Source organism: Abrus precatorius, unplaced genomic scaffold (genome assembly GCF_003935025.1).
Source record: "Abrus precatorius isolate BTA unplaced genomic scaffold, Abrus_2018 Scaffold2, whole genome shotgun sequence".
Lineage (NCBI taxonomy): Eukaryota > Viridiplantae > Streptophyta > Magnoliopsida > Fabales > Fabaceae > Abrus > Abrus precatorius.
This window is the reverse complement of record NW_020874362.1, coordinates 19,551,735-19,576,350: the sequence shown is the minus strand read 5'-3', so window position 1 is coordinate 19,576,350 and position 24,616 is coordinate 19,551,735. Positions and strand designations below refer to the sequence as shown.

The 24,616-nt window shown below is 24.3% G+C and overlaps 1 protein-coding gene across 1 annotated transcript; it reads left to right on the top strand.

Annotated features, from left to right (window-relative positions):
- The first annotated feature begins 23,540 nt into the window (after positions 1-23,540).
- LOC113859200 lies at positions 23,541-24,236 on the top strand. The gene is made up of 2 exons (XM_027492014.1): positions 23,541-23,590; positions 23,695-24,236. The coding sequence occupies exon 2, from the start codon at positions 23,722-23,724 to the stop codon at positions 24,007-24,009; it is 288 nt and encodes a 95-aa protein (XP_027347815.1). The 5' UTR covers positions 23,541-23,590; positions 23,695-23,721; the 3' UTR covers positions 24,010-24,236.
- Positions 24,237-24,616: the final 380 nt, after the last annotated feature.

The window sequence follows — 24,616 nt, the reverse complement described above, 5'->3', positions numbered from 1 at the left end:
TAAAAATTTCACCTTAAAATTTATTAGAATGAACTAAAAAAAACTTATTAAAATAAATTAAACAAAACTTCATATTGTCGAAAAATTTCCTAATTAACTACTCCTTAATTATTTAGCTAGTGTTGATATATATATATATATATATATATATATATATATATATATATATAAGGTATCTATTTAGTACAAATATTTTTTATTTTAACGCCTAAGAATAATAAATTTAGACTAAAAGTTATAGCCTACAGTTATAAGATCATTAAATTATGTGCATCAATATTTTTATTTAATCATTCAAATGAATTTCAATAATCTATACTATTATTCTCTCAATAATATACAAATATGTAATTTTAGTTTAGTTTTAAAATAAATTTATATATAACTATTTTGAAAATTTGGAAGAAGGGGAAGAGCACATCCTTATCCCTTTGCGTCTGTCCCTAATTAAATTTAAACAAAGAAAATATTAATTAGTTCTTATAAGATTTACTAATTTAAAAAATAAAATTTCGAAATATTTGTTATTTTTTAACGATATATTCACCCTTTTAATATTTTAGTAAGACTCTTTTAAATAATATTTGTTTTTGCACAATGTTTACGATGCTATTCTAGAATTGAAAATATTCTGATTGAGAAAAAATTTTATATCAAAAAACCTAGTTCCCACCTTTATCTCGATAGCAGATGAAGTAGCTAGGTTTCTAATCTAAGATCAGGTAAGCATGCACTTGTCCATTGACTTACAGAGAATTACTTTACAATGCACTGTAGTCCATGGACTCAACAGACTACTGAGATTATGTTAAGACGATGTTCAAACGTACATTAATTATCCATCATGTAATGAGATTGGTGAAGCATAAATATCTCTAATCACATTAATAAGCCTTAGAATTAAGAAAAAAGAAACGTTAGGTAGTACAGATGGCAAGAAGTAGATGGGCAGTATGGAATGTAAATTGTCTACAAAACAAGTTCATAACATTTCTGGAAAAAAGGTGTTTGCAACAAGGCTAGGGTTTGCTTAATTATTATATAATAAGACGTGAAAAGTACGTGAGGATAAGTTAATAAAACAAAATCTCCACTCATGTGAAACTGAGCATAGGTTTTACACTGAGGGCAATATCATAGTTGCCTCTTTAATTTCTGTCTATCTGTGTCTCCATCACTAAGCAGCAGCTTTTAATAAAATCCCTCTGCTTCTGCTGCTTGTCATGACTGCTAAGTGATTGACCCTTTCTGTGAAAATCTGCAACCTATTTCCTTGTAAGACCCATTGAAGACATTGACGACATGGTTTAGTTCCTTAGCACCTAGAGCAACAACAGCATATCCCGGTTCAGTTCTCCTTTGCCTGATTGATCAAGATACGATTTATGCATCACCAATGTGATTGTATCATCGATTAATATCGGTGTACGATAGCATCGTTAAAATAATTTAACTATTATAGGTCAGATTGTTTGATGTATCTAATGATTTTGTAAAAATTTTCTCCCTGGTGCTTTATAAAAAATAAAGCTTAAAATATATATATATTCTCATTATAGTTAATGTTTGTGGGTTCGAAATTTAATGTAAAGTATATTCTCGTTAAGATTTGAAATTAAAGTTAATGTGATTGATTCTTTAATTTTTCTGGATTCTATTTTTAACTCTAACAGTGAAACTATAAAATAAAATTTTGATACAGTATCAAAATTGGGTTAGTAGTGGATGTTTAAATATAAGTTATCTAATATTATGGTTTACTTAGAGAAAATGTTACTTAGTATATTTACGACATTACTTAAAATTTTAAAATAAATATTTTATAAAATAATAATATAATATATCTCTTTATAATTCTTAACGCAACATAACATAATTTTTAAAATTTTTTGTAATTTTACTGTTTAACCAATATCTTATAATTAACTAAACCTAAACTTCATTATGAGACAAGCAATAAAAGAATTGAGCTGATTTTTAAATATTAGATCATAATATTTATGACTATTAAACTCTAAATCCTGAACTCAACTATAATATTTACAATTATTTTACTGTAATGTTTTGAAAATTAGATGAGCCTAATCTTATTTAGAATTTTTTTTTTGTTACATTTGAAAAACTCCATGTAACAGAAAAAATAAAACAGACATTGCACACCAGCAAAAGATTTGGGAGCACTGATTGGTGATAAATGTGCGTGCACAACGGATAGGCAAGGTGGGCACGAGGATATTTGCATTGATAAAGAAAAACGATATAGGGATGAAGACAAGAATGTCGTTATCCATGATGAACTTGATATAAGCTTTCTCTACATTAACAATCAATGAGCTCTCCCAATTATTGTTTAGGGTCTTGCAACACTACAGTCATTTGTTAATAAATTATAAATAATATTTTCTTTATTAAAATTATGTTATAATGTATTAAAAGATATAAAAATAGGTATATTTTTATATTTTCAACAAATATTTTTAGTCAGTGTCTGAAGACATTGAATATTGATTAGCATTTTTATATCTTAATAAAAGAATCTTTTATTTTATTTGATAATATAAAATATAATTTTATTAACTTTAGTATGTTAACTTTAAGTATTTAGAAATAAATTTTTGTTAAAAAATATCTGTTATATTAAAAATATAATAGATATTTTTATTTTAAATAAAAATTTATTTTATTAATCACTTAAACTCAGTCTTTAAATTAAAGTTAATAAAATCATATAAACATGAGTGTTTGGTTTGTTCATCTGACAATTTTATCACCCATACAATAAATACTACCAATAAAATTTATTTTATATATAAATTATTTAAAATTCAAAAGCACTTAAAATAATGTTACTATTTTATTTGTATTTTAATTCGTATCAACAACAAATTAGAAATTAATAGGAATGACAATGAGTAAAGTATCCGATGAATACCTGCAAAATTTATCCACGATAGATAGAGTATTTATCCGCTATATGGGTACAGATATGAGTGTGAATAAAAACTCGCAAATTTTAATGAGAATAGGTATCTAAGTACCCACCCCATCCCATACCCGTATATATATATATAACTTTATTGCACGTTTGGGAAAGCACATGACATGTCATGTTAATTTTTTTTTTTATTTTCTATTCAATCTATAAAAAAGGGGAAGCACGAGAATTTCTTGAAAATTTCCTATAGTATATATATTATATATGGATAAGATATCCAATTAGATAATATTTGTATAACAATTAAAATTTATGTTTTAGGGTTTACGTATACATTGACAGCAGTTGTTATAATTAAAATGGGAAAATTTTTGTTTCAAAAAGATTGATTGGTTATGTATCAATTTTGATTTTCTTATCTCATTAAGGAAAAAAAATATCTTAGATCCAAATTTTTAAGAATCGTTCAGAAATTTATAGTTAATGGTTGCAATTTGTCCCAAGATTTTTATTTTTTTTTAAGAATGAGATCAAAGAAAACCAAATTTAAAATACAAGCATATATATATATATATATATATATATATATATATATATATATATATATATATATATATGCTTAAACTTTGTTCTACAATTATGTATTAAATTTTTGTATTATTATATTATTTATGTGAAGTTATATAAGATTAATATAAAAATATATTTAATAATAAACTAAACCAAAAATTTTATTTTAGTTTATATTTTTAATAGAAAAATTTATTTACTATTTTATATCATTTAATTAGACTAATACAATTTAATTATTACATAATTGATATAAGATTGACTTTTTTTAAAAATATTATTTATATGACATACATATAAAATATTATTTACACAAATATTTTTGTTAATAAAATCATATTGATATAAATTATAAAGTGAATGATAAATAATAAATATATTGTAAAAATTTTATAAATTTTACAATCACTTACTATTATTGTAAATTTATTATTTATTGATAATATTTAAATTTTATTTTTATATTTTAATTTGAAATAATATTTTTCTTATGCAACATATGCATTACAAACACAACTATAATTTATTGAATTTAAATATTATTCTTACTATTTATTTACGTTCAAAGAAGTTTTTGAAAAGATATAAAATATAAAAATTATTGTTAATTCTTATTTGTTAATTTTTTCTTCAGATAAAAAAGTATAATTTTTTATATACACATACATTTATTTATTATAAAATTTTATTGTGACCATTTATCTTTCATTCAAATTTTTTCTTTTAAAATTTATATATATTATAGATATTTAATTCATTAAAATAATTTTTTAAAAATTTATATTTTTGATAAAATACTTTTGTATAGTACATAAGTTAAAAATACTAGTATTAATATATATATATATATATATATATTAATTATATTATTTTAATTAAATCTATTATTTTTCTTATAATTTCATATTCAAAAGTTTAAAATATTTTATGTATCCATTTTTTATTGTTAACACTTGAACTTCTCTGCCCTAATTCTATTCTCATTATTAATGTCTGTTTCATTAAAATCTAACAACTATAAAATGTTATTTATTAAAGTTAGTTGTCAATGCCGCCACAAATAGTCACCAAGTGATCCATACGAAAGGTAACCAATTGAGCTCTGACGTTGCTAATCGATCAAATCTCACATAAGATAAGGTCTGACAAATAACTTGTGTGTTTAGTTTCGCTTATTATTTTTAAGAATTTTAGTTTAGAAAATTATTGTATTAAGATACATTTAGTACTTGGATATCTAAATTTTTTTTTTATCTATATTTGTATTTTATTCGACAATTACATATTAAATTTTTGTATTATTATGCTACTTATGTGAAATTATATAAACATATTTTTTTTTCAAACAAGCGCGGGTAATGGATACAAGATGGGTATGCGGGTACCCAGAGGGTACAAGAATTAATGTTTATACCCACGCGGATATGAGACTGTGTACGGGTATTTATTTTTTAAAACGCAGATATATAACTCCAAAATGTTCGATAATATTTTTTAATTATTAAATTTTAACAATTCAACTGTCATTAATATTACAGTAACATGTTAATTGTATATATTAAAATTTAGAATGTAATGTATTTTATAAATTAATATAAAGATATTTCATAAATATTAATTAATTTTCTTTGTATATAATTTCAATTATTAATAAATTATTATATCATAGATAGAACTAGCAAAATGAAATAGCCTGTCCAACCAATAAAAATTATTTACAAAAATAAAATGATGAAAGAAATAATTATAAAATAGAAATAAATGAAAATTTTTCATTAGTTTTAGACGGTTATCAAAATAAGTCACTACCATCAAGATGTCTAAATATATCTAATAGAATGACTTCCACTTTAGATTTTAATCCAAATTTAAAATAATTTTTTAACATAATCTAAATATGTTGAATAAAGATTAAACCCTTAAAAGTCTAGAATATACTGTACTTCATTAAATATGAATATTATTTTTGCAAGTTGAATTTTTTTTCTCCCACTAAAGTTTGATAAATATAAGATAACAGATACAACGTAAGGATATCACTAATTATTAGATTAGAAATTAAAATTTGATAATATATTTTTAAATAACTATAAATTTTATAATTTTATTCTTATTTATACATTTTTTATTAAAAAATTTGATTTTGAAATATATTTCTTTTTGATAAAAATATATATTAAGTTTTACCTAAAAAGTTTTATTTTGAAAAGTAAATTTTTTTATTTTTAATTTTTTATAAATAATATTTTAAAAGAGTAATATTTTAAAATTTTTATCAACGAATATAAAATATTTTTATTTATTAAAATTATAATAAACTTGTGCAACGCTCTAATATTATAACTAAAAATTTTTTATTTCAAATACCTGAAAACTTTTCCTATTAAAAAAATATTACTTTTTGATAGACGTCATTAATATGTTTTTTTTAATGAAAAATAAATAATTAGTTTTTCAACATAAAAAAATTATGTATTATAAATTTATATTATATTTTGAAATATTTATATCATTAAATAATTAAATTAATTAATTTAATATTAAATAAATATATTTACTTATATAACTAATAAATAATATTTTATTAACATAAATTTTATAACAAATAAAAATATAAAAATTAATCTTTTTTATATTTAAAAATTATAATCACTGTGTCTCAAAACCATCAACCAAAAGGGGCACATTCCTGTTACTAATATAAAATTCACAGCACTATTGAGTTGAGTAATGAAAAAAGGGGAAAAAACCATGTAGCAAATTAGTATATTAATAAGGGTCCAAACTCGAAGAGTGTCCTGAGGCAGTGTTTCTTTCACTTTCAAACAGCTTAAATGCAACCTTTTCAAGGCATCCTATGGCTGCTAGCTATATACCTCTTTGAGATCCAAAAATGACCAGGCAAACCCTATTAGCCTATAACATGCTACCTCTGATTTCCAGGCTAACAAAAAGCTCAGCATTCTGCCGCCATCACCAAGTCCTCTGTTTTGGTCGTCTCAGCTTTGTGCAACGCGTGGTACTATCACTGTGGACTCTGCCTCCATCTTTTTTTTCTTTTTGTCTTTAATTGACCCAAACCTCAATTAATTTCCTTGTCCTCTCTCATTATCTACCTATTGCCTTTGATTACGTGACCATCCCACCAAGTGACACCCACCACCTTTTAGCCATTAGACCCTACTCCATTATTCCTGTTTTTAATTTCTCAATGCTGCCAAACATGATTCTATTGTAATGTAACTGGTTAACACTTTTCATCAAGTTCAATTTGATATTGAAATGGCGTAAATAATTATCATTTTTTAAATTAAATTTTAATATTATTAACTTTTTTAACATGTACATTATTATACATGATAATAATGTTAGTTATAATAATAACAAATAATAATAATAATTAATTGTATAATGAAAAAGAAAAATTAAGAATTGTAATTTAAAAGATAATTTTTTTAGAAATATTAATTTTATTGATTGTATTATAATTCTAAACTTAGATTTGAGGTTTATAAATGTATAAAGTAAAAGAATTATAAATTAAACTTACTATATTAAAATTGCAAGATATAATGTTATGCACTATTGACTGAGATCAATGATCCCTTTGTATGCCTGTGATTGCATGTCTATTAAACGTGTGTTTGGGAATCCTCCAATTCCAATACTACAGCATAGATACATAGGATGACTAAGGTTGGATAAAGAGTTAAAATCTCAGGATGAGAATAGCATTGCATTCCCATGCTATATGCACATAGTGTGAATGATGATGGATCCCTGAATACACCTTTTTTCAGCTTTAGCCTCAAACGCTGGGTTCTATTGTCAAGAAATAAATAAAGACATTTTAATAGTTTTCAACAAGATCTCAACTGCCTAAAAACATCCGTTGAAGTCAATAAAGACAAAATTAGAAAATGTTTTAAAGCTCAATTAAAACGGAAAGTAGACACAGTTAAAAATGTGAATTAATTAATAGATAATTATTTTAGCTTAATTTATGATATTAAATTTGAATTTTATTAAATATAATTAAAATAATTTTTTTTCAAAAAATTCATCATTAACTTTAAAAATTATAAATAAAACTTTAAAGTTTGTTTTGTGGTTAAGATAAAAAAAAATATAATATAATAAATTATTATATTTAGTTTTTATAGTCTAATAGTATGGATTCTTACACGGAAAGTAGGAGTGAGAGCGTGAGATAAAAACTATTAGAATATAATTTTATTTATTTATTTTCTTATTAATAACATATTATCATTAATATTTTATAATAATTTTTTTATAAAATATAATTCCAATACAATTTATAAAAATGTTCTATACACATTATTTTTAATAAAACATATTTTACTAAATTTATAAAATGTTAATTGTTTATATTTTTTTGTTTGAATCATAATTAATTGTAAAAAATATTTTTTAAATATTATAATTCAATAATAGACTAAAAATATTAGTTGAACATAAAAATATTTTTAGATTTTTTAATATTTTAAAATATTTATAAATATTTCTATTGAAATGTCATAAAATGAAAGTAAAAGTTAGTTCTATAATTTATATTAATTTTAATAAAATAAATAAATTTTTTATTTCAATATAATGATTTAATTTATCTATTTTTATTTAGACCATGTGTATTTTTAGAAATTTTGTTTGAACCAAGTAAAATTATTATAAACATCAAAACTTTCTTTCTAAATATTTAACACAACTAAATTTACTAAAACTAAAAATTGAAACATAATTAATTTATAAATTATTTTATTATCTTTTATTTATCTTAAATGTTTGATAGAATCACATAATGTAATTTGCTTTATTATTTTAATGTGCATCCAACATCAAATAAAATAATAGTAGTATATTATATTTTTATTATATCTTATCCTTATGTAACTCTCATATATTTTATATTTTTTATTCTATTATGTTCAATAAGTAAGTTTTAATAAAATCTAAACTCTCCTTAAAAAGAAGTATAAATTCAAATATAATAGATAATTCCTTATGAGCGTATCAAAATAGAGCAAAATATGGTAGATAAAGGTAACATTACAAAAATTCATAAACAATCAAACTATTTAAATCAAGTGATAAATATTATGTCAAATTCTTACTCAAAAAAGAAACGAGAATTAAGTCAAAGCTAATTTACATATTAATATATAAATTAATTAATATACCTAAAAAAATTAGAAAAAGAACCAAACAAATTTTAAGAGAATTAGAAATAAAACTAGAAATATTAACTCTAGAAAAGGCTCCTCTTTATTAAATAATCTAAAAAAAGGAAGAAGATAAAATTTATAAGAAAGTAAAATCAATTTTAGAAGGAAACTTTTTCCAATCACTAGAAACTACTATTCTAGGCCAAAATCCAGATGTTTAGTTTGAAGAAATAGGTGATATACACGGTTAAAAAAGACAAGTTTTAGCATTAATAAAAAAAATTACTAAATTTTTTACTAACAAATAATAATTATCTATTATATCTAAGTATCAACAAAATATTATTGACAATTATAAGAGTATTAACAAAAAAAATTATTTATTATTAAAAAAGTTTTATATTATAATAACTATTGTTAACAATTCCTTAAATGGCACTAAAATTAACTTCTAAACTCTTTTTTTTTTATTAATTTATTGGCCTTTATATCATGTTAAAAAAAAATAGGAGTCATTATAAATTTGAATCTACTTTTGCTATAATAGGAACTGAACGTTTAATTCTATTTTTGTTTAATTGCTTAAGTAAAAATAACTGTTTTAAGTGAAAATAGAAAAAATGACAAAAACAAAAATTTATACAAAATTTATTTAAACAAATTTTGCGTCTTTCTTATGAAAAAAAAAAGAGAGGGGGCTGGGTGTAGGAGAAGAGAGGATTGAGAATGGGTAGGCATGGAGAAAGTGAGTTGTATAAGAGTGGAGGTGGGAAGAGACAGGGTAGAGGAGTTGAGTATGAAGAAAATAGAAGGGAAGTTTGTATGGAGTGAATTGAAGGTGGAGAGAGGAAGAGGAAAGTTAGATATGAGATAGGGAAAAGAGAGAGTTGGGTATAGATAGGAAAAAGTGGGAGTTGGGGAGAAAGAAAGGAATTGAGTATTAGAGGAAGAGAGTTGGATTTGAAGGTTGAGAAGAGAGTATTAGACGTATGGGAGAGGGAGAATAAAAGAAAGTTAAGGGAGAAAACACAAAATTTGATTAAACAAACTTAAAATAATTTTGATTGTTTTTCTTATTTCTATTTAAGCACAAATAGAACTAAACGTCTAGTTTCTGCCACAATTGAAAAGATCCTTATTCATGTTTTATTGATAAGTCTGTAATTAGACCCTCTTTTATAGCCCATATATTTATATTTGACCTTTATTTTATTTGAGTTTTACATTAATTTATATATTAATTGTGTAGTTTGGTATAAAGAGGCCGCAAATAGATTTTAGGTGCATTTTAGGACCAAATTGATAGAAGATTAGAGCTTCGCAACAGCTAGCGTCCAGCCCCTTCCAACAAGTATGGGGGTGCTTCGAGCCCATGCACGGTCGTGCTCAATGCCTTGCACGACCGTGTTCATTTGCGGGAAGCCCAATTATAAAGAATCTTTAGGGTTTTCAAACCCTATTAAAATGGAGATCTCATGCATCGTAAAAGGGACGTTTTTACATCCTTGTCATATGCTTGGCGAGACTTGGAGTTTCAAGCGATCGTACTTGAAGACCGGGAATACATCTCATACTCTAGTTTGCTATTTCTTTTTATTATGACTTTGTTTATGATTGTTTTAGTTCATTTCTTTAGCATGAGTAACTAAGTCCATAGCTAGGACTATGAGAACTATTGTTCATGAATTTATGAAATTTTGATATTTGAATCTAAATTTAATTTCTGTTTTGTGATTAGATTTTATCTTATTGCACTCCTTTCTTAATCCTAATTAATTATATCGTCAGGTGACCGTACCTCGGTTAATTAATAGATTTATAGGGTAAAATGAGACAAAGGATTACGTGGACCAAACCAATCTTTCTCTTCTAATCGTTATTAAATTAACAAGTTCATAGGTTCCTAAAGCTTTCTTAAATTGATGTCTTGCATGACCATTGGAGATGTTAATTTAGAGAAAAGAATATTAATATTGCATGACCATTGAATATTAATAGTATTCGTATGAATGATTGGTAATCACAAGAAAATCGAATTTAGAGTTAAATAGAAGAATAACATAAAAGATTGATGAGAAAACCCATATGCCCTAGGTTTCTCTCCGATAAGTTTAATCAAGACGTGCATTGTATTGATCGCGAGTGTCACGCTCGGACAAATTATTTAAAACTGAATTGCATAAAATTTATATAGTAAGAGGTGCAATATGAGTCGTCTCCCAACAATGATAACGTTATACGATTATAAAATTAAAGGGAGTTTGATTTATAGAATAACACTAATTAGAATCAAAAGTTAACAAGAATTAAAAACTCTAATCTAAGAAATTAGAAGAACTACGACTACTCTATCACCGGATTCAAAGAAGATGCATCAACCAACAAATTAGTGATTAACATTAAATTCGAATGAAACCTCAATTCAAATTAAGCATTTACACGAGAACCCTCATGTATTCGATCAATACACAATTCGCTCAAAGTTCAGAAACCTCTAGAACCTAATCGATTTGTGTTAATTTAATTCACCAATGTCATTAATCTTAGATCTCAAACCTGAAAATCTAATTCATACTCCTTCAAAAATTAATTACATACATCAACCGAATAATATGTAATCAAACAACTGTACAATTATCAATCCAAACGAAGAACTTTAATTCAAAATCATAATTAGTAAAAAGAGAAAGAAGGAAGAGATGAAACCGAATTTGTTGTTGAATGAATTGCAAAACCGATCCTCAAGAGTGTCTTAGTCCTTTTTTAATCCTTGGACTAGATGAAAGTCTAAGCCTCCATCAATGGAGGAAAACAAAAGGTAAAAACGAAGAGAAAAAGAAGAAGAAAAAAAAAACCCTAAAACATAAACCTAATCTAACCTAACGTACCAACCCCGTAACCTGCTGCCTTAATTTAAATACAGGCTCCTAAGGGTCAAAATGTAAAACCTAATTAATAATTATTCAATTACATTAATCCTCTACTCAATAGATGTCTTTGGAATCCTTATTTGTTCAAATTCAAATTCTGGAGGGAAAGTTATGCTTGTAATTGTTGCTCAATATCCATGCTAAATCCGTGAAGATATTGCGTGGTATTTTTGGCCATGAAGATTTGTCCAATTCGATTTCTGATATGAAGAGAAATTGTAGCCCTGGATGTTAGCTTCAAAACACAACTTGAATGAGTTTAAGCGGACATGTGTGGACTGAGATATGGCCCAAATACTGCACCAAGGTCAGAAACCGCGAGTGCAGCGTTCTGACTTTTTCCAGGCCCAGTTTCAACTTCTTATCATCAGAATTGGTTTCTGACCTCCCATAGGAATTGTACGTTTCTCTTAGCTTTCCTACAAATCAGAAATGAACTCTATAACTCAAGATATGGCCTAGAAACCAAAACAGTATCAGAATTTGCCTAATGCTGGAAAAATTAAAAAAAGCCCAAATAAAATTCAAACATGATCCAATTCAAACCAATTAGGCATAAAAGAGGATTAATGAGCTAGGAATGAGATGAAATAAGATTGTAAAAATCCAATTGATCATGTATTCCTTGCTCTTAGTTTATAATTAATTTTATAAATTCTTGTTTTAATTAATCTCATATCTTTGAAGCTTAAACAATTGAATTAGAAAATTTTTAGTAATTAGAAAAGAATCTTTATGGGACGATTTTTCGGGAACTTAATTTAAGAACCCTTTATTACTTCTCAATGGATATATTTTCCCTCCGAACATTTATCAACAAATTCTAAGTATCCTATCTAAGTCTTATAAAAAAGTGTAACAATAGTTGCAATACTTGAGACTAAATGATTAATAATTTGTTCAACTTTTAATTTTAATAAACTCTTTCATAAATAAATAAAAATCATAATATACGATTTGAAATAATAAAATAAAAAGATGTGTCAATACCATTTAGATCTCATAACAAATAAATCTAAAATTCATGGTGTTGGGTAAAGATAAGGTGTTTGGAGGGCAAGTATCAAGAAGTAATAAAAAGTTCATAATTTGAGTTCCTGAAATATCGTCCCATAAGGATTGTTTTCCAATTACTAAAAATTTTCTAATTTAATTGTTTGAGCTTCAAAGATACGAAATTAATTAAAACAAGAATTTATAAAATCAATTATAAAACTAAGAGTAAAGAATACAATGGTTAAACTTATCGGAGAGGAACCTAGGGCATATGAGTTTTCTCATTCAATCCTTTATGTTATTTTTCTGTTTAACTCTAAATCCAATTTCCTTGTGATTACTAATCATTCACATGAATACTATTAATATCTAATGGTCATGCAATATTAATATTATTTTCTCTAAATTAACATCCCTAATGGTCATGAAAGATATCAATTACAGAAAGCGTTACACACCTATGAACTTGTTAATTTAATAACGATTAGAAGGGGAAACATTGGTTTAGTCTACCTAGTTCCTTGCCTCGTTTTATCCTATAGATCTATTAATTAACCGAGGTACGGTCGCTTGATGATGTGAGAAAGAAGTACAATAGGATAAAGTCTAATCACGAACAGAAATCAAACTTAGATTTACACATTAAAATCCCACAAATTCATAGATGATAGTTTCCATAACCCTAGTTATGAACTTAGTTACTCATGTTAAGAGAAATAGCGAAAACAATCATAAACACATCCATAATGAAGAGAAATAGCAAACTAGAATATGAGATGAATTCTCAGTCTTCAAGTACGGTCGTTTGAAGCTCCAGTTTCTGCCAAGAATGTGCCAAGGATCCGTGCAAAGGAAACAAAAATTTCCTGTATGCTAGTGCTCGTATAGCCTGGACGCCCTCCCATCCTATGGCTGAATGTACCTGGAGACGTCCTCCTAGAGACCATGTTCTTGGAGAACATTCTCATCCAAATAACATGTTAGGAGGAACTCAAACCCTAGCAAGGTGTCCAGGCGCTTGCGATATCCTGCTACTGTACGTTCACCTCGAAACTGAATCTCATAAGCTGTTGGCGCAGTAGAGGTGCCTTCACGAGCTCTTTTAGGAGGCATTGTCTGCAAAATAAAATAATAAAGAACCAATGTTACTTTGGTGAACATGCACGGTCGTGCTGTTCAATAAGCACGAGAGTGCTTGAAATATAATGTGAGCTCCTTCCAGCATGTCCGTGCTTAGGGGAAGCACAGCCATGTTGGACCCCTAGTTCATGACCTTATGAGTGGAACATCAAACAATTCACAAATTAGGATATTACTAAGAGACAATTCATGTTTCCTGGATATGTTCCTACTTCTTTGGCACCTATCACATGACTTAACATATAAATGAGCATCTTTAAATAAAGTAGACCAATAAAAACACACTGCAAGACCTTATGAGCGGTTTTCGATGCGTGACAATGACCTCCCACCTCCTTAGAATGACAATGGTTAAGGATCTCGTTAACTTCACTCTTTGGAACACACCTCCTAATCATGTTGTCCCCACAAATCTTAAAGAGGTAAGGTTCATCCTAAATATAATGCTTCACATCAGACCAAAACTTCGTAAGACTAACTTTAAGTCCATAAAATGACTGAATTTTTTCATCAGAAAGCATAGTTCTCTGCATTTGTAATTGAATACTTTTATTTTATTTTTTTAAAACATTAGAACTTGTATTCCAATCTAAAAAATTTGAATAATCATATATTGAGAATATAGAATTCTAATAAATAAATATAATTTGATATGTTAATATAAAGAATATTTTGATAATATTTTAAACACTAATCTCTATCTTTCTTGGATTGTAAGTCTTTTGGTAGTTGTGAAGATTTAAACTTCATACTCATAAATTTTAAAAGTATGTAAAAGAAAATATTTGTTAACTTTTGAAACAAATGATATATATAGAAATTAAATCTAAAATTTGAACTTAATTCAGAGTTAAAACATTACTTTTTTTTAGATATTCATTCATTACAATATAAAATTATTAAATATACAAAACGAACGGTTACCTAAAAATTTAAATATCAAATCATATTCATTTTAATTGTTATGATATTTAATAATATTTAATTTATTTCAATTATTATAATTAATTAGTTTTAATTTGAGAGTTTTGAATTTATCGTCATCATTATAATATTTTATAAAAAAAAATTGCAACAAAATCATTAAGTAAAAATATGTTAATTTTCTAATTTAAACAAATTAAATTTGTCATCGTAATTATTATTACATAAAATATAAATAAAATATTATCTACATTAATAGGTTATACATAATTATGATAAGTCAATTTCTATTAAATTATTTTTTAAAAAAATTAAAATAATAGAAGTAGAGAAAAAAAGAGTAGTTAAAATTTTTTAATTAAAATTTAGATAGAAACTAAAAGAGAATAATAATTTTATTTAATATAAAAATTAATATTTATATAAATTAGAATTGCAGATGTTGATATAATATAAAATTTATGAGTTACATATATAATTTAAACAAATTTTATGTTAAGAATAAAGTCAATACATAATATATATAATAATAAAATAAGATATATATATATATATATATATATATATATATATATATAAAATAAGATAACAAAATTATTTTTTAAAATACAGAGATATTTGATGACATTTTACTTTTTAAATTCTATACAATATTAAAAGTATTTATACAATATTATAATAAAAATGGTTCAATCTTTTATTGTTGCCTTTTATTCACCATTTTTTGTTTTATTTTCTTCAAGTTGCGACCTAATAGAAAATATCAAATATAAATTATTATATGATCTAAGAAATTTGAACAATACATTACAAATTTATAATTTATACATTAATTTTCACCTTCTTTTTGGTAAATTTGGTATTTCTACGGTTAGAGATATAAGTTTGATGCAATCATCTGTTGTTGAATTTAGATAGTTAAGAAAAGTCTATTTATTTTCATTGCAACTTCTTCTTCTTCTACAAAAATATGAAAAATAATAATAAATTTGATACAAATTAATCAGTTAAAAATAAAATTCAATACATTATATCATTTAAAAAAATTTCAGCTTTATGCTTACTCAAAATATTAAATTGAAATATATAACATAATTTAGTAAAATAAAATAAAATAAAAAATATCAAACTCGAAAATACATGTACTTACATGGGTAGGTAATTCTTTACAGCTGACATGATTGTAAAATACAAAAAAAAAGAATAACAATAAAAAGAACTGTAAGCAAGTTTTTAAAATTTGTGTAAACATGACTTATATAAGTAGAGATGAAGTCCTACTTGGTGCTATATGAAAAGTTAGAAAATAAAAAAATTAATAAAATAAAAGTTATCTTTTTATCTATATTATAGTTTACTTGTCTTTTCATTGAAAATTTAATTTAATAATATATAATATAAAACAATAATTAACATTCAAATGTTAAATAGAAATTAAAAACAAAAATATATTTTTATTTATAATTAAAAAATAACTTGAAAAATTCATCAAATTTTCTTAAAAGTATTTTTGCACAATTTAATCAATATTTTTTCTATATTCAATATTTAATATAAAAAATTTTGAAGTTCGTTTAAATTATTTATAATAAATTTTAATAATTTTTTATTAAATATCATTTGTAGTAATTTTGTTATTGTCATTTTTTAAATTATATAATTATCAATTCTAATAAATTTTTCTTAAATATAATTCAAAGATAACAAGTATATAATTATGATTATAATTTTTAAATTAATTTTAAATTATCTTATTTAATCTTATCTTGTATTTTATAGGAAATTTAATTTAATAATATATAATATAAACTAATAATTATGTAAGTATAATTTTTTTTATTTTAAAGTAAATTTTAATTTTTAAAATATATATGAAACTACATATTATATTAAAATAATTAATAAAATAATTTAAATTTGTAAACTTGTCTTTTCATTATAACCTTAATTTAACAATATATATTATAAACTAATAATTTTATAAATATAGTATTTTTAATTTAAATTATATTTTCATATTGTTAATAAATATTGAAATATAGATTATATCAAAATAATTAATAAAATAATTTAAATATGTAAACTTGTATTTTCATTATAAATTTAATTTAACAATATATAATATAAATAAATAATTTTATAAATATATATTTTTATTCAAATTACATTTTAGTATTTGAAGTACATATTAAAATATAAATAATGTTAAACTAATTAATAAAATAATTTAAATTTATAAATTTTTCTTTTTTATAAATATGATTTAACAATTTATAATATAAACTAATAATTTTGTAAGTTTAATTTTTATAATTCAAAATATATTTTAGTGTTTGAAGTACATAATAAAATATAGATTATATTAAAATATAGTAATAATTTTAGTTTGTGAATTATGAAAAATATTATAATTAATTTTAATAACAATAATTTAAGCTAATTTATAGTATAAATATTTATGTTGCCGTTTGTAACAAAATATAACCATCAATATTAATAAATATTTTTCAAATACAATTCAAACATAATAAGTGTGAATAAAATATAATTTTAATTTATAAGTTATACGTTTCGAATTTTAATGCATAGAGTATTAAGTAAGTGTAGTCAATGCGAATGACTTTATACATTCTGAATTTTAATGTATAGAGTAATAAGTAAATGAAGTTACATATATAGAAATAATTTATTATGTTTCAAAATTTAATACACTAGTAATAAGTAGATGCAGTAAATTTTATATAGATATATAGATATAGATATAGATATATAGATTTTCATTCGTAAATTATGAAAAATATTATAATTAATTTTAATAACGGTAATTTAAGCTAATTTATAATATAAATATTTATGTTGTTGTTTGTAACATAATATAACCATTAATACTAATAAATATTTTTTAAATACAATTTAAACATAATAAGTGTGAATAAAATATAATTTAATTTGTAAGTTATAGGTTTCGAATTTAAATGTATAGAGTAATAAGTAAGTGTAGTTAATGTGATTGATTTTATACATTCTGAATTTTAATAATAGAGTAATAAGTATATGAAGTTACATATATAAAAATAATTTTTTATGTTTCAAATTATAATACTCCTAGTAATAAGTAGATGCAGGGAATTATATATATATATATATATATATATATATATATATATATATATATATATATATATATATATATATGAATACCCAATTTTATTTTATCCGGGTCCCCTTCAAAATAAATTTTAAAATAAAAAATTAAATATAATTCTATTTTTTTAAAAGGTTAAGAAAATAAAAAAAACTAATTTAAAATTTAAATTCAAATTTTTGATTTTTAAATTTAAAATTAGATTTAGAAATGGTCAAAGTAGTTTGTAGATTTTTTACTGGTCATCGAAAAATAAGGGAGCTTTTATTAAAGATAAATAAATAAATAAATAAATAGGATTTAGGGTTTTAAAAAATGCCTATAAATAGGAAGTTTAGGTCTTTAGAGAGGAGATTTTTAGAAGGAAAACACATTTTATTTTCATGAGACCTCTTTGAAAGAGAGAGCTTAGGAAACAAAGAGCAAAAGGAGAAGAGAGGATCAAAGAAAACCATCTGACAGCGCCAAAAATCCTAAAACATATCTTGAGATCGATTACAGAGAACAAATAGAAGGAGAGATCCAAACATGAGGCAAAAAAGAAAAACTCTCATCAAGTAAGTGTTCTCCATTTTATTCTTTGGTTTGTTTCTCGTCCCCTTTTATCTAATAAAGATTTTTTCTCTTTGTTTATTTTCCATCCTCCCTTTATTTAATAAGAATTTCCTTTCTTTGTTCATTTTTCATCCTCTATTTATTTAATAAAAATTCTCTTTCTTTATTCATTTCTCATCCTCCATATATTACTAAGGATTCTTCCTCTTTGTTTATTTATTTTGTACACTTTTCTCTTCTTCTTCATGATTTAACACTTTTGCAAGTGTAATAAATAAATAAACAAATGAAAAGAAAAAATTCAATAAAATTCCTTTTTATAAATTCTAATAATTTTTCTAACCCTAAATTACTTTTCCTTCAGTCAAACCCTAAAAAATAAAATCCAAATCCATGAAAATTAATTTTTTTTAACTCCGAGTATTACCCTTTTTGCAAACCCTATAAACAAACTATTTTTTTCTAACCCTAAATTACTTTTTTTTTTTTGCAAACCCTAAAAATAATATTTGTTTTTCTAACCCAAAATCATTCAATTTTTTGCAAGTTCTAAAACAAACTATTTTTTTAAACCCTAACAATTTTACAAATTATAAAAATTTAATTTTTGTAAATCTTAAAAATTCTTTCTTTTCATAAATTCTAAAAACCCTAATTTCTTTGCATATCCTAACCTTAAAAAAGAAAAACTTATTTCCTAAATTGAATAAGAGTTATTTACTCATCATTTTTGTTTGCTCTTGTATTTGTTTATTTGTTCTGTATGTCTCTCGTTTGTTTCTTTTTTTGTGTGCAAAAATCTTATAGTAAAAGGTATATCAATTTTGCATTATTATAAAAAATGAGTCTTTTGAATCCACGCAACGCCCAAGTAATTTTGATAGAGTGAAGGATCCACCTTTAATGTTGCTTGGATCGTAAGGGTTTATTGAGTAGCCGTGTGCTAACTTAAACCCTGTGCAGGAGTGGATTTACTTAAAAATGATAATAATAAAGAAAAATTAAGTTTTTTTTTTCACAAAAAAAAAGAAAGAAAATCTTTGAAACTTATTCAAAACATAATTTTCGAAAAAGAACTAAGTGTAGCTTTGATTCCTACGTTACATACGGAGGATACGTAGGAGCTGGAACCTGACCTGTCAAGTCTAATTTTTTTTAATTATTTTTTTTCAGGTTCAAAATATTTTTAAAATTGTTTTAAACTAAGATTAATTTCTAGCATATTTTTTTAGAAAAATTAAAAAATGAAAATTTTATTTTATTTTAAAATATAGAAAATAGAAAATAAAAAATAAAAAATAAAGTGTTAAGATATGTTGTTTTACTATAATATTTCTTTAATACAAAAAATAAAAAAAAAGAATAATATTTTTACAAATAACTCATTCCTTTATTTTAAATAATTTTTATTGTGTTTCCTTATTTTAAAAAAATGAAATTAAAATCTCTTAAAAAATTGGTAAAAATTAGAAATAAATCTAAAAAAAAAAAAAATAATAACAAATTTGAAAATAGTAAAAAAGATATTAATTAGTTTCTCTTAAAGTGAAATAAATGTTTTTTTAAGTTAAAGTAAAATTTTGCACAATTAATTAGAAGGTAACCGTTTTAACCAATGGACGTCGTAAGGTGCCAATACCTTCCTTATACGTAAACGACTCCTGAGCCCAAATTTAGTTTCGAAGATTTTTTTTAATTAAAAGTTTTTCTAATGTTTTCTTTAATAAACTTTGGTGGCGACTACTTGTCATCGCCGTCCCGTTGTGACCTCGATTGTGACAATATATATATATATACTTTATTTCCCTTATCTTTGTACGGTGAAGTCAAATTTTACGCTCCTAAGTCTCCCTAATTCAAAACAAAATTAACAAAAGAAAATAAAATCAGCTAATTTGGACAAAAATTACCATTTAACAAGTGCTAAAAGTAGAACCTTAGTTATATAAAAAAATGGTCTCAAAAGGAATTACCATTTGACAAGTGCACAAATCTGACTTAGAAACAATAACAATCACACTTGACTTCATTGAAATACTAACTTAGGTAATTATTAAATATATATTGAAAAAAATATTTTATAAAATAAAGTAATTTTGTACATTTCAAAATCTCTTAAATAAATTAATAAAATTTAAAAAATAAAAATAAATTATATCTTTGACTAAAAAGAATAATGCGTAAAAATATTTTGACTAAGTTATGTTATGAATTTTGATGAATAAAGACAAAATTATTTTACAACAACTTAGCTATTTAAATTTATATTTCGTAAAATGTACATTGGCTTATATACAATAGAAGAATAAAAATCAAGATGTTACATTTATAATTAATATATTAGTTCATTATTATTTATTAAATCAATAAAAAATTAATTAATTGTTAGTAATCTCAATATACTTTTAGTTAATAATTTAAATTAATGAACTAATATGGTTATTTTGATAATAATTAGAGCTTAATGTTAAGTATGAAAAGAATATTAAGATAAATAATAATATGGAGATTTAAAGCAACTAATAAACTAGTTAATAATGAATACTTTTTAAAAGTTAAAAGTTTAATTCCATAAAATTACAAAAACTAATATAGAATACTACGTGTTAAATTATGCAAATAAATAAGTAAATAAAATCTCTAATTCAAGACTTGAAACTAAAATTATGTGTGTGGATTGATTTCTAGCTTCAGATTTTCTTAAAATCGAGAAAAAGGTGAAGAAAAAATTTGGGAGTGAGAAGAAATTTGATGGTGGGCTCCCAAATTGAAATCTCTTACTTTGTTTTTGGGCCTACAAGGCCCAGCTTTGAACAATTTACCAAATTTTGTATCGAATAGATTGACAACCCAACAACGAAAGTATCCAATTGGATTACAAAAACAAAAAAGAGTGGGGGATATATGTTTATCTAATTAATTATGCTTCTAATTACTGGACAAAACTAGTTATATTTTATAAAACTTACCCCTACAATTGTTTTCTTAAATATAGAGGTCGACCTTCAAAATGCTCGTTACCTTATTTAATCGAATAGAAAGGTATTTTTGTTTTAATCTAAAGTCAGAGGATACAAGGTGTTCCCAAAAAAACTCAAAACTACCTTTAAATATAATAATAAACTTAAAATTATATAGGTAAGTAGTATTAAGTTTTTTTTAAATTTATTCCTAAGTATATACTTTTAGAATGTTACAGTGTAGTACAATAATAATTATACATAAAAACAGAAACCCAATTACTTGACAATATAAATGTACAATGCAAGAAAAAAATTGAAAGGTGAAGAAATTTAACACAAAGCACTGACACGTGTCCAATCTTTGGACATATTTTTTATATATAGAAATTATAGGTCGTTTGTTATTATTATTGATATTATTATTTAAATAAGTTGGTTCCGTACACATAAATTTTTTTAAATATTTCAAAATCTAATTTTTTAGCTTAATATAAATTTTAAAAAGTTTTAAGTCGATTTAATTTGTAAATAGGCCTATTGTAAGCTTGGTATGGTATGGTTAAGCAGAAGTGACTCGAGTATTAGGTAAGGACTAAGATTCTGAAATAAAATAAAAATATCCTAAATTTTGATCAACTTCACGAGCTGACAATATCGAAGCCGTAATTTGTCTTTTTCAATTAATTAAGTAGACGTCACTGGCTATTTTACTGTCAACATAAACCTGAACCATGATGGCTGTGGCTAAAGTTAATATAAAAATGTGATCATAATTTCTTTCCATTTATTTGTGGTCTTTGTAGCCTAATATGTTTGATAAAAGTTTTGAAAGTGATCTTTGTTTTCAATTTCTCTATAAATCGCCATAACACTATTTAGTATACAATCACAAATCGTAATGCTAAAATACTGTTCAAAGCATAATTAGCACTTTAGATATTTGAGAAAAAACTCTGTAACTTATATTATTATTTATTTATGTGAGCAAGATATTGTTATTTCAATATCATCAAATTGTAATAGATGTCTCTGACTGCTTTTTATTTTGTATTTTTTATAGAGTAAAATACATTCTCTTTCTCACTGTTAGATGTACATATTACACTATTATTATTTTTTTATTTAAAAAAATTATTTATTCCCTCTGATTTTATATTATTAAATTTTTTAAAATTTAATATTCATATATTATACTATTTATATTCTAATTTTTATTTGTATGTCTTAATTCTTTGAATATTTTTATACTTTACCTTTCTCTTTGAAGGTATTGAAGGTGTAAGCCATTTACACTGTATTTGTTTTCTTCAAAGGTGGGAATTGTTTTAGTTTTATTTTTAATGATTGATACTAAGACAAGCTTTTAAAACACTTATAACAATAGTAGGAACGTACTCTTTTTTGAAGAATAGATTGAGTTGGTTAAGTTTTTCTAAAATTTTACAAAAATATATTAAATTTATTAGAAAAATGTCAAATAGATGTTTAACTGTGTTTTATATATATATATATATATATAGCATTGGAAGGCAAAGTCTACTCTTTCTATTATTATTATTATTATTGTTGCTTTATAAAAGTATATTTTTTTCCCTTCAAAGTAACAATATATAAAATATACGTTTACATATGCCTAGTTCTAGGAAATATCAATATATTATGAACCCTACAGTGGCAAAAGTGATCTTAGTTATTATCAATTCATCAATGTTATTATCCATCTTCATTGCAAACATTGAATAATGAGATACTGTATGATAAAGCATCTTATCCATCAAGATGTGCTACAAACTAAATTGCAAGTTGAGACCCACAGCATAGGTAAGCTAATTGACATCCACTCAAATGTCTGCCATCATAAGTGTGGGACCGAAAAGCATTGGTATTTATTTTTTAAGGTCCTAGTTTTGCGTAATGATTCAATGCAACTCCACAAACGGAGAAAAACTAGGGAAACTTGGTGACGGTGGCTCTATCTGCTATGATTTCATGTTGCCAGTGGTTGAAGAATATATAGCACCAAATTCAAAAGTGATGAAAATGTAGGTGGGGCGTTAATTGAATAGATAATCAAACCCGTGATATAGAAAGAAAGAAAAGTTGTGTGTTGCATATTGATCCAGATTTTACATCACATTGCATGTGTCTTATGCATATAACACTTTTCCCTATCTCTCTGTCTTAACCAATTCACTTACCACTCTTTGAGAAAGTTCTTAAACTTGGGTCTCTTCAAGATCTTTCTTAAGGTGAGGTCGCCAAATATATGTCATTACATTGTTACATCTTATCTTATTAATTGGAACAGTCACCAACTTAGTAATTTTCCAACAAACGGTGTCTGGTACTGCAGGAATTGAAGAGCTTGGAAAGTGACCAGATGACAACCAAGGATATGAAAGTTCAAATTCCATCTAGGAGTGAGGTCGTGTCAGGTACTGGGGTGGTGGAGTTTCAAGGGGCTCCTACTGTGGGACAAGGTGGGCTTACGAGACAACCTAGTATGACCAAGACCACTTGTCTCTGCTCTCCAACCACACATGCTGGTTCATTTCGATGCAGGCTTCATCGCACTCCTAGCCTCCAGAGGACCAAAAGCATCGAATCAGAGTCCCTCCGTGATCACGCATCTACGGTTCATTATGATAACAAGGATCTAATGCATTGATCTTTTGCAAAATTGAATGTTGAATATTATGTTGCTATGTGGTTACTTCTGTTTGCTGCGTGGGCGTGTCATGTTTACTAGTATCTATCTATTTAGTTATATTCGTGATCTGTGGAGATGACATGTAAGCAATTTTATTCTCTATTTGATTATCAACTCTGTAATTTGTGGTCATTTATCACTCTTGGTTGATTGTCTGTCTTTGAGTTTTGTCGATCCATGTTGAGACACCCACTGTCTTTTCACATTCTTGTATATTTCTAAGTGCTCTTTCTATATTAATTGTAATTATTAGATTTAGAAGTTTGTGGCGTGCAGGCTTAAATTTTAATCTTCTATAATTTCTGTTGTCTTTTTTGGTATTCACAGATGATACAAATTTAGATAAATTTTTTGAATATTTGTAATATTATTTTTCAATCAAAATTAAAGTTTTATCTTAATAATTTAATGATAATATTAAATGCTCATCTTTAATTAAGATGAAACACTACTTTCCATTGAAAAATAACAAAAAATACATAACAAATTATACCTAAATATTATTGATTCATAAACATATTTCTTGTGCCTAATATTATATTTATATTTTAAAATAATAAAAAAT

Excerpts from the sequence above, each read along its gene's own strand:
- LOC113859200 (XM_027492014.1), top strand. The coding sequence starts at position 23,722 with ATGACAACCAAGGATATGAAAGTTCAAATTCCATCTAGGAGTGAGGTC.